General features: G+C 38.7%; 1 protein-coding gene across 6 annotated transcripts in view; it reads right to left on the minus strand.

Moving 5' to 3' along the window:
- The window catches only part of LOC124176703, an 81,107-nt gene that overhangs the window by 9,314 nt on the left and 57,615 nt on the right, over positions 1-14,178 (minus strand). For all 6 annotated transcript variants that reach the window (XM_046558294.1, XM_046558293.1, XM_046558292.1 and 3 more), the window contains 3 exons: positions 2,308-2,631; positions 1,602-1,975; positions 149-421 (listed from right to left, as the gene is read on the minus strand). In XM_046558294.1, coding sequence (XP_046414250.1) covers positions 149-421; positions 1,602-1,975; positions 2,308-2,631 — 971 coding nt within the window. The remainder of the gene's footprint in view (positions 1-148; positions 422-1,601; positions 1,976-2,307; positions 2,632-14,178) is intronic.

The raw sequence follows: 14,178 nt of genomic DNA on the forward strand, positions 1-14,178 counted from the left end.
CAGTATATGTAACATATTATATCTAGAATTGTTGACATTTTTGACTTGTCACTAAACAGAGTCGCGGAATCAACTCTTGTGTAATTCTTGAATAATGTATAATTTACAAAGCTGCTACGAGAATGTAAGTAAAATAAGTTCGGCTTACCGTAGCTGAACTGTCATAATCCTCTCTACTGGCTACTGGAGGTGGTCCACCACCAGTAGACGGCTGCTGAGGAGTTACTATAGCTACTGGAGGTGGTACTAACGAGACAACTGCCATATCTGCAAGTTTTTCTGTATGCTTTGAATCTTCAGATTGTTGCAACGGCATCGGTAAGGACAAGACAGTATTTTTCGTTACAACGACAGGCATGTTGGTACTCGTAATCGTGTTTGTCGGACTACCGGCACTTGCCGTGTCGCTCGAATCATGCACCTATAATTTTATCACAAGCATATTTAGTTCGTATATGTGGATCATGGTTTCCTGTCAACAACTGAACATTTCAAGTCGTAGTTCCCGACGGCTTAGAGGATTAGGAATACAATTGGGTTTTTGCATGAAAAAAAAATTCAACTTTTGGATGTGCATAAAGTAAAGAAACTCAAAATAATCAGGTGGTCTTATGCTTTTTCACCAATAAATATAATTGTGGCTGTTACAAGCAGCTGAATTTTACTGTTATACCTTAGCATGAGAAACGTTCTATTGTTGTAGTTTTTAATTTGCTATATGTGCTTCCAGTTTTCTTTAATCGAAAAGCGAAAAAATATGACTTGATCAGTTACGGTTTCCTTTTTACGCGCATATAAAAATTTTGCATGTGAATGCCCAATTGAAACAATGAAATGCAGAGTTTGGAGCAACACTTGCCTATGCTCAACAAATAAATTTTTGTACCACTTACCACCTTTATATATTTTCTATTGTTTCAATCACATAGCTCTAACTCAGCATTATACAATTAGGGAAGATATGTTAGAACTACGTTTTGAAGCATTAGAAAGAACTGATATAAATATTAAATGTAGATTAAACTTCATGAGATGTTGATTTGAATAACAAAAATTTTAACATTAGAAAAACGTAACATTTACACAATAATATAAAACAATGTTAAACATGTTTAAAGCTATACAATAATATATGACATGAAAGAGTTGAAGGTTTGAACAGTTGGACAAAAAATGCTTTGCAACGATGAACATCAAACTGTCATTGATAATCACTGAGAATTTCGTCCAAGTCATCTTTGGTCTTTTTTGTTCCGTCAATGTGTTGCCAAGCATTTCCGCTTGCTTGTGGATAATACTATAACATACAGTCTTCATCTTATTCCAGTGAATTCTGATTCCTGTTAATATTTGAGGAAAGCAATTGATTCAAGGAAAAATACAGGAGTTGTGGGAGGTGAGTATAGAGAGAGAGGAAAAAACCAGTAACATCCACATTTTATAATTAGTTAACTATTTTTATGCCAGCCCACAATAAACAATACTTTTGCATAAGATATTAGCTATAAAATGTGGGTATTCCCTCAGATAACTCTAAGAATAAATGTTTTTCTGGATGTATAAGACATCGAATAATGATCACAAATAAGATTATAACTTACAGCAAGCTCATCACAGCTGCTCGTGCTGCTGCCGCTTTCTTCTTCATCCGTAAGACAGGGCCGCCTTTCTTTGCCAAGGGTTTGGTAATATTCTGCAACTATCTGATCGAGTCCCAATTTTTTTCGGTACGTCAAGTAGTAGTTTTTGCACTGGTGATTGGTCTTCCCAGATATTTGCTCAGACACTTTAGGCCAGTTAGTTCCGTGCTCCCGCAAGGCTCTCTTCAGTTGTTCCAATTCCTCATCCGTCCATTGACGCCCCGGTCCATCCACGTCTTCTACATTATCGGCACTCCCTGTCAAATGGGGGGCAAGACGTCTGGATATCCGGTTGAAACATGCCGAGCAGCATTTTGTTACGTTACTGCTAATCTCTGAAATTAAAAAAAAATCAAATAAGTCCCTTAATCAACATTTTATATACCTCATTTTCTATTTTTCATGTTAAATAGAATTAGAAAAATTTGTCCATTTAAGTGACATTTTCAGAAGCAATCGCAATTCTATATTTCTAATGTATTTACACAAGAATTCTACCCAGTCCTGGACTTGTGATACATACCCATAGGTATGTCAATCGATAAAGTATATGGCTATGAGCCATTAGCAGGATTATTCATGTTCCCATGGGCAGGGAGTCAACTTTTCTCGAAGTAAAAAAAAACCATACAAGAGTGAAATAAATACTCTAGTCGTGAATACTTACGAAATTCTTGTACCACCGGGTCGCGTATCTCAGGTGGAAGGTCGTTCCATTTGGACGGCAGTGCTCGAAGTCGTTTCACCCGTGTCTTAGAGGTCGAATTGGCGTTATTCAAGTTTGGGCATCCGGGAAGCGGACATGCGGTATATCGTCCGCGAACAGCTTTACACCTGCATGTGTTGCAGACGCGAGCTCCGGGTCCAACCTGGTCTTCTCTCAGCCCGTACTGGGACGCCTGACTCCTGGACAAGGCTCGACTTTGCCCTCCGCCCTCAACCGTGTTCTGGCAGACCACGCAACTGTGCGGTCCCAACTGCCTTCCACCTTCTGTAACAGAATTAAGAAACGAGTCATAAGATTACAGTACTATAAATACGTTGGCGTACATGTCAGGTTTGTGTAGATACTGGGTGTCTACGAAATCCAGCAAAACTAAATCATGGGTTTTTTGCGGATTTAGAGGCTGAAGATTGTTGTTGTTTCCTGGGGTAACTCGACACAGATTATTAATATAGTATTGCTCAACCTTATTATACATAAGGAATAACAAATATTCAATGTGTCTTATTTTACGAGGGCTTCACACATTTGTATGCGCTCTACAACATTGCACTTTAAGTTCAATGAACATGGTTGAAAGCATTCAAGCAATTTGAAATTAATTCGACTTTTTTACTGTAAGATGTCTTGCTTGCGCATGACAATACTGATACTCGGCCAAGTCATCTAAGTGAATTCGGCCACGTAATTTTTCGTTATTTGACCGTTACTAAATTCTATCTCGTAAAATTTTGATTAATATCCAGTTGCAAGCAGCAACTACTCAGATTTTACCGGTTATTTTCCAATTCAAAAAATTTTTGAGTTATTTCCGAAGCATATACACTCCGCAGAAATGATTGCGAGAAATGCTTAGCGATAAACTATCGCAAATAGATTTGTACAAAAATTAACATTCTTTGCCCAATCCAAGTCCCCCTCCTTTAAACCCCCTCCTAAATTACCTATACCTATACATACCCCCCCCCCTCCCTCCCTTTTTATTACATTTAGAATTAAGTTTATAAAAAGATGCAAAAAAACAAACAAAAAAATCAGCCCAAAGGCAGATGAGAAATATTCTACCATATGTAAATAAAAACAACACTCTATCCCATAAATGTATAGAAACCTCAGAGGCAACACTTGTACCATATGTAAATAAGCCAGATTAAAAACTGGAAAAAAAAAGATAGGTTTGTACATAAAGAATATAAAAAATTAAAATACCCAGATGGCCGATTGAATTTATTGTTAATTTTGGTTTCTTTAGAGATTCGAATGATCAAACAATATAGCAAGCCATGCTTAGGCTATGCGATAACGTCAGAACGTATCGTTGATAATGATGTTTCAGCGGATGGAACTAAAATGTAGATAAAAAGAATAACGAAACCCAAAAACCCGATATAATAACCATGATATACGACATGATATGGTAACGCTTGATGTTGTGTCAATAGCGGGCCGGGTCCAATTATATTCCCATTAAATTTGACGTCTGTATACTAATGGCGCGTCGCTATACGTCAAAGAGATATTACTGTACAAGGCTTCTGTGCAGTTAAAGAAGCACGAAAAACAATGCTTTACAACGTGAATTTTTTCGTCTGATGTACAACGATGTCAAACTGATGAATATCTATAATATATGAAGGGTTCATTTGGCAAAAACTATCAATATACTTTATATAACGCGAGCATGTTTTGCACAATTTCACGCTTGTTTTCTGCACACGAAATACCCGTTTCTAAAATGACAGAGTAATTCTGCAAACGCGTATGCGCAAAGTACAAAAGCGACCACGTTTAACTCCTGGGAGTTAAACGTGATCTTTTCTGTACTGCGCGCATGCGCTGTCGCAAACAAATTTAACATTACGTGACCCTAACCTCAATTTCGTACTTCGTGAACAACACGTAACATACTCTTGTTATAAAAAGAATCGTGTGCAAAAGGAGGTAACAATGTTTTCGTCTCGCGTATTGGCAATATTCATTTTCGGCGAGCATGCGTGCTCAACTACGACTCATATTGCAAACTTAAAAATAATTTTACCGTATATTACTGCATCTATATATGCAAACAAATTTGCACAATTGTGCACGCCGTTTCTGGCACATTGACGCACATGAAATGCAATAGAAATGTTATCAGTCAAGTTTACCGTGTCTGTTCCTAGGCAAGCGTCATTACGAACACGCAAGAGCCAACGACCGAACGCCGTTCGAAGATAAAAATCAAATAAAGTACAAAGTAATAAAAGGCTACAGGATATATCCGGTGACGTTGTATCTAATACCAATAATTTCTGAAGTACGACACAATGCCGAGCAGCGTTAAACTCATGCTCAGAAGTGCTAATTCGGTTAAATCGTCATATATTACATACATGTTCATATTACACAATGGGATAATTTGTTGATGCGACAAATATTCATTTGACTAAGCCAGCTATGGCAAACAAATACACTGAAACCAGAGTTATAACATATCATTTTTTTTTAATTATTTTTTCTTCTATTTATTCGACAAAATGTCGTTTGCTCGAACGGAAACAAAAATAATCAGCAAATCAATTTTCGCTGGTAGGTATATTCGAATGCGATTCAATCAATTTAATCTATTCAAAAAACGATGAGAAATGTTTGGAGTAGACTATTTTTTTGATTAAATGTGCATATTTGGTAATTGAATTTTAATAAATCCTACCTCAGTGTATACATACGCACATATAAGTATATAATGTATTCGATATTGCTTTATACCAGGAATATTTGGTGACATTGCGTATTTTTAGCGAATATTCCTGGGAAGCCAAAAAAATAAATTCTAATTATAAATAAACACCTTTCCGAATTTACTCAATACTATGAGCCACTTGGTATGATTTTTTATGTACCTATCTATCTAACTACAAGTTTCTAACAAATCGTTTTACATATAAAATGTGTTGTTCACTCTGCTGCTATGTGTATTATTCAATTGAAATAATCATGAAAAATAGTTACAATGGAAATTTTGAAATCGTGGCAATAGAACAAACAAGAAAAACATTGATAGATCGAATGTGGTATTCGGTATAATATATGTATTGTAATTCAGGGTGGCCACTCAATTCCGATCACGGAATTCCCTGACATTTCCCGGTTTTCCCTGACTAAAATCACTATTTTTCCCTAACATTTTGATGCACAATTTGTACAGAAATCACTAACAACTATAGTAACCTAGGTAAAGTATGGCCAAATATATTAAAGTTATAAAAGTTTTTAAAAGTTGTTCATTCCGTTCATTGTGATTTTTGAAAGTTGACAAAAAATGAAAATTTCCATTTGCTTGGTCTTGTTAAGTATATATTTAAGAAGGGGCTCCAAGAAGCGAAATATTTTTAGAGCTATTATTTGAACATTTATGCTGTTTGCAATGAAAATCGAGGTTCGAAGAATTATGACTAATTAACGAATGTGTAACTTTTTGAAACATAAACTTAAAATTTTTTTTCCAACGGGACATTTTTCTTTTAAGTGTTAAGAATACACCACCATTTATACAAATTTTTAAATTGATATTTAATACAGCACGATGCGGTGATAGTATCTCAATTTTATGGACAAGGCTTTTGAAATCCGTGAGTTCTATAAAAAGTCCCTGACAAACCAAAATATTCCCTGACATTTCCCTGACTTTTCCCTGACGTACAAAATTCCCTGACATTTCCCGGTTTTCCCGGTTTTCCAGACGGGTGGCCACCCTGTAATTCCTGTGCATTTTCGTCATCCGAATTATCCGCAATGTTTTATATATACGTCGGATTTGCTAAATAAACGCCAGATAGAAGTTATTCGGCGTGGGTTTATTTATTCATTACAGCATTAAACAAACAGCGCTAATCAGAGCGCCGTTAGCATACATACGAAACGGTGGGAAACAGAATAATTACAGAGGGTCTGGTTAACTAATTAAGGGAGGCCAATTAAAAAGTTCTCGCTTGCCTGCCGATGTTCTAGAGTTTCATTTTGCTCGGAAAAAGAGAGAAAAACTGTGAATTCATTAATTCTTAGTAACACTATAACCACCCTAGTAGCATTCTGAGTTAAGTCTACCTACATTCAATGCGTCTACTTCCATATTTCACTGCGGATCTGACGTTAGAATCTGCATTATCCAAAATCTCTCTCAAGTCTGTTCTCAGGTGGTAAAAAATCGCCATCAGGGCAGATTCTGTACTAACTCTGTAAAAAGACTTCCCACAGAGTATTCTCAAATTTTTTCAACTGAAGTCAATGCTACTAGGGCACAGATACCTGACTCGTCGTCATTAATATACGCAGGCAACGTTCGCCTTTTAGAGTTCTGTTTCATATTTGTCGAGTTTCAACAACCAGTTCAATTGATTACTATGATGTAACAACGGTACCTTCTCACCCTGTATATTAAAAAAAGGGGGGTCTTAATTGGAAATATTTCCAATCGTATCAACGGCCCGACAAACGTCATGGAACTCGTCAAAGTCGCGTGACGGTTCGAATTTCTTGAACCATTTGTACAAATTACGGCTGAAATGATGGCAGAGCCGCCGCATGTGAAACTTCGGCCGTACGCTGCTGCTGCAGCAGGGACACTGATTGACAGCCTTCCAATTCCGCCTGGGACTGTATCGCGATTTGAACATGATGGTCCTCCGAATCTCGAATTGAAAACTGACAACCAACATTGTGAAAAATAAGGTAAAGTTCGAAATTAACTCTAACGAGACAAAAGCTACAGGGAAAGCGTTGTAGAACGAGAGAGGACAAGGTAAAGAAGGGACGGAGCGGCAAAATTCAGCTTGAAAGATAAATGTGCAGACAGCCCAAGAGCTGCAGGCTCGAGATCGCGCTAATTAAGCTAGCCTCTCCACGGCGAAGAGCCCGCGAGGGTGAAAGGGAGGCGAAAGGGCTTGATATGCTTTGAATGTTTTATAACGAGGCGAGTTCAATGCCGGCTTTATATTAAGTACAAGTGGAAAATTAACCTTCTATCGTAGGATGAAAACTTTCGATTATTTTCAAAATTACAAGAGCGGTAAATCGTTGTATCATTGCATTGCGACATCATTCCAGGATATTGTCACAAAGGGTGAAATCACCCGTTTTGTCCCCTTTTTAATGATCTAGTAGTCATCATAGATAAAAGACGTTTATAAACCTCTTATGTCTTTCAAAAGAATAAGGTTGCTGCGTCAACCTACATTATTGTAAAAACAGTCTATCTCGAGACTTTAAAAGGACAGCTTCGTTACAAAATAAATCTTTTTCCTCTCTTAATTTATCGCTTCGTAACAATATCATTGCATTTAGCGAATAATGGTAGTTAGATTTCTCATAAAAGAAATTAAACTGTGATCACTTGTATGGATATAACTATCGCTGCTTGTATACAAATTTCTTCTATCATATTTCGAGTGACGATAAAAAATGTAAGTCTTGAATGGGTAAAATTGTTGCATGATATTATAAGTTGTGTTAACGTGCACGCTAAAAAATTACCACTCACGATTTACCATCCTTGATCATTTTTTATGCACAACATCGCATCGGACTTACTATCCGTGAGTTACAGGACACCCTGTAGAGGCAGCTTGCTTCATCCAGGGGATTGAGTGTACGCTAATCGGACATCCCGGAGTTTAGCCGACCGTTCCCGTAATACGGTACGTGATAAAGAATTCTCTTTGTTCGTTTGATATACCGTATGGTGTTGCGAGAGGGCAAGTAAACCAGGATAGTAGGTACACCACCTACTATCATGCGTGAAATGGCGTGTAAGCACAGTCGCGTACAATATATCATATATTATAGATAATACGGAGGGTTGATACGACGGGTTATCCGCGCCAATAACCGTGGGGCAAATGCTCAGGGAGTTTTGATTATTAGAACTTTATACGTAGCACTGAATTATTATAATCTTTGGATCTTTTCATCGCGCGATGATCGAAGGAAGAGGTGGAAGAGGAGAACAAACCGGCCTTAAAAAGCCGTTGGCTATGACGTAGCTTTTTATATATTTATGAGATTTGTGTTGTCAGTTTTGCCGAGGCAAATCAAAAATGATTAAAAGCAAACAAGCCCGCAGTAACTCCAGGCCATGCGAGCTGAACGTAGATTGTGTACGAGATCAACGAACCCACCTTGAAGATCGTGTGTGTATGTATATATATATATGTACCCACTGCATCTATGAACTCGACGGCATGTCAAAAATTTTTCGACCCCTCGAATCCAAAGATGACTAGAGCAGTAAATACGGCATCGTGTACTGATCGTTGAGCCGGAAATAAATATCAATTTTCGACGAATCTCTCCGCTGAATGTCATTAAATAGGCAGCTGAAGCTACAGTTTATATCGCTGTATCTTACGTCGAAAACATTCAAAATATCGCTTCGATTCCTTGTTTGCTGGCTTGCAGCAGGCGAGTTTTCCAAGTAATCGAAGCTGTATTTCTGTAGCTCGATATTCAAAATGTAGCTTTGGTTCCCTATTCCCTAACACTGAGTGACAAGTTTCACAAGCAACAGAAGCTACATTTTGTGTCGCTGCATATTTGAAATGTAGCTTTGGTTACCCATTTACTGATGTTTAGCAGCAAATTTATCAAGCAACCGAAGCTACATTTTTGTCGCTAAATAATAGCATATTCGATATGTAGCTTCGGTTGCCTATTTGCTGGGGTTTAGCAGGAAATCTAACAAGCAAACGAAGCTACATTTTTGTCACTCAAGTTAAAAATGTAGCTTTGGTTGCTTATTCACAAGTGGCTACTCGCTAGCGCCGAGCGACAAATTTAACAGTCATCCGAAACTACATTTCGCGTCGTTGCATATGAAAAATGTAGCTTTAGTTGCCTATTTGCTGATATTTAGCAATAAGTATACCAAGTAACCGAAGCTGACATTTGTGTCGTTGAATATTCAAACTGTAACTTCGGTCGCCTATTTACCAGCGCTTAGCGGCAAGTTTCACACATAACCAAAGCTACATTTTGTACCGCTTATAGATATTCAAAGTACAGCTTCTGTAAACTAGCTGCTAGCGTCGAGCGGTGAGTTTCACAAAAAACTCCTCGGTACAACTTGACCCATTATGTAAAATCCGTGTATCGCGCCAACTCTGAAAGCTATACGAGGGACGAATAAAAATCAATTGTTCAACAAGGATTCTGCACTTACTTACGTACGTTTCGTTCGGGGGCTACGCTTCGGTATATGCTTAACGCACACATGGTACGGTATTGGGGCCTCACATGCAATCGACACAGGCACGCACACTGTGTTGCTGCACGGTGCAGGATCATTGTAAAATTAGTGGCTACCCGACAGGTAGACACGCGGCTGTTGGACTCGACATTGCGGTGGTTGATATTACTGCCGCGTTGTGCAAGTAGCATCTGTCAATTCTCCCCATCCCAAGAGATCTGTTCACCCCCCTTTCGCGATTCTCGTGCCATCGACGCGGTCGCATGCAAAGCCGAGTGCAACCGGGGAAACCCGTCGGCTTGCAATCGTAATTGCAATGACGCGCATACAAATTTTAAATGGCCGTTTTTCTACTCACACAATCAATCCAGTACAGCACCATACGTCTGTATATCTTTTTCCTCGTAGTATTGTAACACGTACTAAGGTGTTTCAATTGGAAGTGTACAACGGGCCGCATTCATGTCCAGCAAACTAACGAGAGTGACGGTATATAAAATTTAATTCACCTGTGCAAAGGGATCACAACACAATCGTCGACCTACACATGCATGCATAACTTTTATACAGACAAATGCTAGTATGATTAAACTATATACTATAGATTATACGCAGTTATTAAAATTCATCATAGGGTAAGTCCACCTATATTTATACAATTTAAGATACATTTTTGTCTTATCCGATTGACCGAACCGGACTGCTTGGCACTCTCCGACGAGTTTTGATCCACGAGACAAAATGTCGATCGGTGAAATGTACCCCGAATTGCATGAATGCGTATACCTTGTGTTAAATTGCCCGTGAAACATATCCACGAAATAACCCGATACGTACGAAATCTAATACGTGTACGTCGCGTAACACGTACAATAGATGGTGTAGAACGTTGTACCACGAACGGATATTCACGCCAAGAGCCACTGTTTGCATTCCTAAATCCACCCCTGTGTCTATCCTCATACCCGCAGTGCAAAGCTAACGCGAAGGTACAGGGATAGCAGAGGCATTAATTGGGATTAAGTAAATCAAGACGCTAATTAGCTCCTACTCACTCCATCCGAGCCCATTCCCTCCAATTCCGACCCAACCCGCGGACTGAGAGCTCTGCACGTCGCTCCCGGTTCGTTTCCCCGATTCAATATTTCCATCCCCCGAAGCCTGAGCGGTTGTAAGGGGATGGACGATTCGTCATAATTGCTTGTAACAGCAGAGAGAATTTTTTTTGTAAAACAATCAAGGATGGAACCAATGTAACCGTACCTTCTTTGCGATTAGAATTTTCTCCGTTCTTTGTTTAATATAATAACTTGTAGATGAAAAATGAATAAAACGAGCGGGTTTAACGCTGGAAAATCATTGGCCAAAAGTCGGTAAGATACACCTCTTACTGCATGTAGGTGTGACAATTTTTATACTCCGAAATCCATTGCTCTTCACGCTAGCTGTTAGTCTTTACTCCTGGCTTTCTATTTAAGAACTACCTTTCCGAGGGGCAGGACTTAATCACGCGTTTAGATTCTTCATGCTTTTGCGAAATTAGGTGCCACTTAAAATGCGCGAACACGGGGATCTCCGTTGAAAGTATAAACAAACACTGTCGGCAATCTGGAGATGACGCGACGTTGAAAAGATTCAAACGAGATGAGGGTAAGATCAGAGTGGTTACGAAAACCAAGCGATATAATATACATGGTTATATACGCGTGTATACAGAGTGGTCCACTCGAGTTGGATCATTCGATTACTGCCATTCCCCACGATGTCGCTGACAATGAGTTTAAACGCGTGCTAGGCAACTGTGCACACCTCGTGCTCACAATCAGCCCAACCATGCTGTGCAGATATGAGAGACATGAAGGGGTACGCGAAGGGTTGACCAACGTAACACTAGAACACCTGCTCTCGATTATTAGACCAGTGCTTTGGCTTTCACGCGATGACAGGCCATCCGGTACTCCGACTTCAATTGGCTTGGTCTCAAATTCACGAGACGAGACGTATCTGGGACACCATTTTAGAGGATTGTATACGAGGGGTTAATCACTGTTTTAATGGTCTGATGTACGTGCGACCATAATCTTGTCTGATCTTGCAATCTCTTGTAATCTCATATAATCACTTGTAATTGCTGTAATTCTTTGTAATCATTGGTTACACCTTTCGATCCTTCATGTCATTTTTTAAAACCTTGAAATTCTTGGCATAATTTTGATCTATGTCTCATTTTTGTAGTTCATTTCAATCTCTTGTAATCTTTGTATTTTACAAGTAACATCTGCATTGCTTTCCCCATCTCTCCAACTTCTGCAATCCCTTCTAATCCTTATAATTTCTGTAATATTTGTAATCCAACTAATCTCCTTGTAATTTCGACAAACCAATTGTAATCTTTGTAATCTGCGTAATATTGGCCATCTCTTTACAATCCCTGTATGCTCTGGAACGAACTTGTAATCTTTAGAATCTTGATCAGTGCCGTACGTCATTTTTCCATAGTAATTAACCCCACATGTGATATAAATATCTCATACTTTCAGATGATTTCTTAGTAATTTCGACATTTCGTTGTTCGAAAAAATCTGTCGTAAAAACTACGCTGATCGGTCTCAATGAGTTACAATACCTATCAACGTAAAAATAACCTTCGAAAAAATTCACTAAAAATAAAGTAAGAATCATCTATAGGAAAAAGTTTCATCGCAACTATCTGTTTACTAATTTTAAAAGATGTACCACGCTCTCATCAAACAACGTGGATATAAATCGAGTAATTCCTCTTGAGTGGACCACCCTGTATATCAAATCTCTAGAGGATCACGGCGCGGCTGCGTGGGGGTGGCGGGGGGCAAAGAGGGTGATCCTCGACCGAAGCTCTCCTTGTAATATCGCGAAAAGTGTTTGTTCAGCTCCAACACAGCTCTCCTCCGAGGCTTCACAGGCTCGGTGCTCAGCTTTTTCCCCTCCCCCGATCTGTTTCTTGAAAACCATAACCATACCCCATGACATTTTTTATTATCACCAAAGATTTTTCCTGCGACGGTATAACGCCTAATAAACCTTACAAATTTTGTTTTAATAGCTTCGCAATTGCCCATTCAAAAGGTATCTCAAAAACAAAACATGAATATATATGGTGTTTAATTTGGAAACCCTCAAATAAGTTTCATAGTGAAAATATGATTTTTTTTTTTGTTTCCATTAATTGGATTTTCTGTTTTATACTGATGTATTACAGTCCAGACTCTGTTTCAGTAATACAATACCTAATCCAGATAACGGTTTTACACGCGCTACTGGGAATTTTATTTGCAACAATATGATCAACACTTTCGACTGATCGTTACAACATACTTGAATAAGTATATCTTATATAATTTGCCGATTTAAAAAGATGAAAGAAAGAGTATATCCACTCTCAAATTCGTCCAAGAGCTATCAAATTCAGAACTGAAAATGTTCATTCTCGTTTTTTTTTAAATCTATGTGGTCACTTTGCGATTAATTGATTGTTCAATGTGACATCGACATAATCGGCACCATGACGTGAACCGAAGTACATAACAGCACCTGCTATGCGCATTTCCCCTGAGATCCGAGTCTCGAAACGTAAAAACCCTGCCATGATTTCCTATTCCTTTCTTTCTCTCCTTTACCCCTTCTTAAATTTCTCCTTTCGACGACCCTTTACAATCCTTTGTTGTTATTGTTATAGTGTATTGCACCACGCGTTCAAGTAAGAAATTTTTATCCTTTTTCTTGCTGCTCAACCCCAAGAGACACCGATTGATTGCTGATTTCTTGATCCTTCATGCATGGCTAATACATTCGTAGGTTGCATACGGCTTTAAGGGCACCGATCGACTCATTATTCCATGGTAGACACAACTTGATATCAAGTAGTTACAAGTGAAATCATGAGGCAAGTAAGCAGCATTATCGAAGTCATTATAACTCACACCGCTTTCTGCATGTGGTGGGTGATAAATATTTCATATTCGACTGCGATTAGTCCAAAGATGAATTTATCACCGATCAATGAAACCTTCTGTCTTTGATTATTTTTCAATCGGCAGAGTATAGAATATGCAGATCGCAAAGCGCACGGTTATAAGTCGACGAACGCACCGAGCGGGTATTTAACCTCCGCAATTCAGCCATCACTGCTGCTTGATCTACGTGATTAAAAAGCTCTGTCTGATTCATCTTGAGCGAAGGGGGAATCAAATTAATAAATCAGGAGGACCGGTCGACTTGCTGTAATTTCCAAGAGCCCAGGAAAACGGCGTGCATCAAGAATGAAACGTTGGAAAATTATAGATCATCGGAATCACGGAAGTGCAGCAAACTTGGGTGGTTTCTTCGACTGGCGGTAAAAGATTTTTGTCAAAATATTGAATGTGAAAGCGAATAACACCCACCTTCCCATGATCTGCGGTATATCGTTTACAATATACATAAATAACATGATGAAAATATAACTTCTGTTTGCGGAGTGGCAAAGAGTGAGAAGCTCGATTTACCTCACTCGTCGACGGCGAGCAAAACGAGACGAGAGAAGTGATGAAAACGAAATGGAAACGAAATATGGA

This window comes from Neodiprion fabricii, chromosome 2, assembly GCF_021155785.1.
Source record: "Neodiprion fabricii isolate iyNeoFabr1 chromosome 2, iyNeoFabr1.1, whole genome shotgun sequence".
NCBI classification, from domain to species: Eukaryota; Metazoa; Arthropoda; class Insecta; order Hymenoptera; family Diprionidae; genus Neodiprion; species Neodiprion fabricii.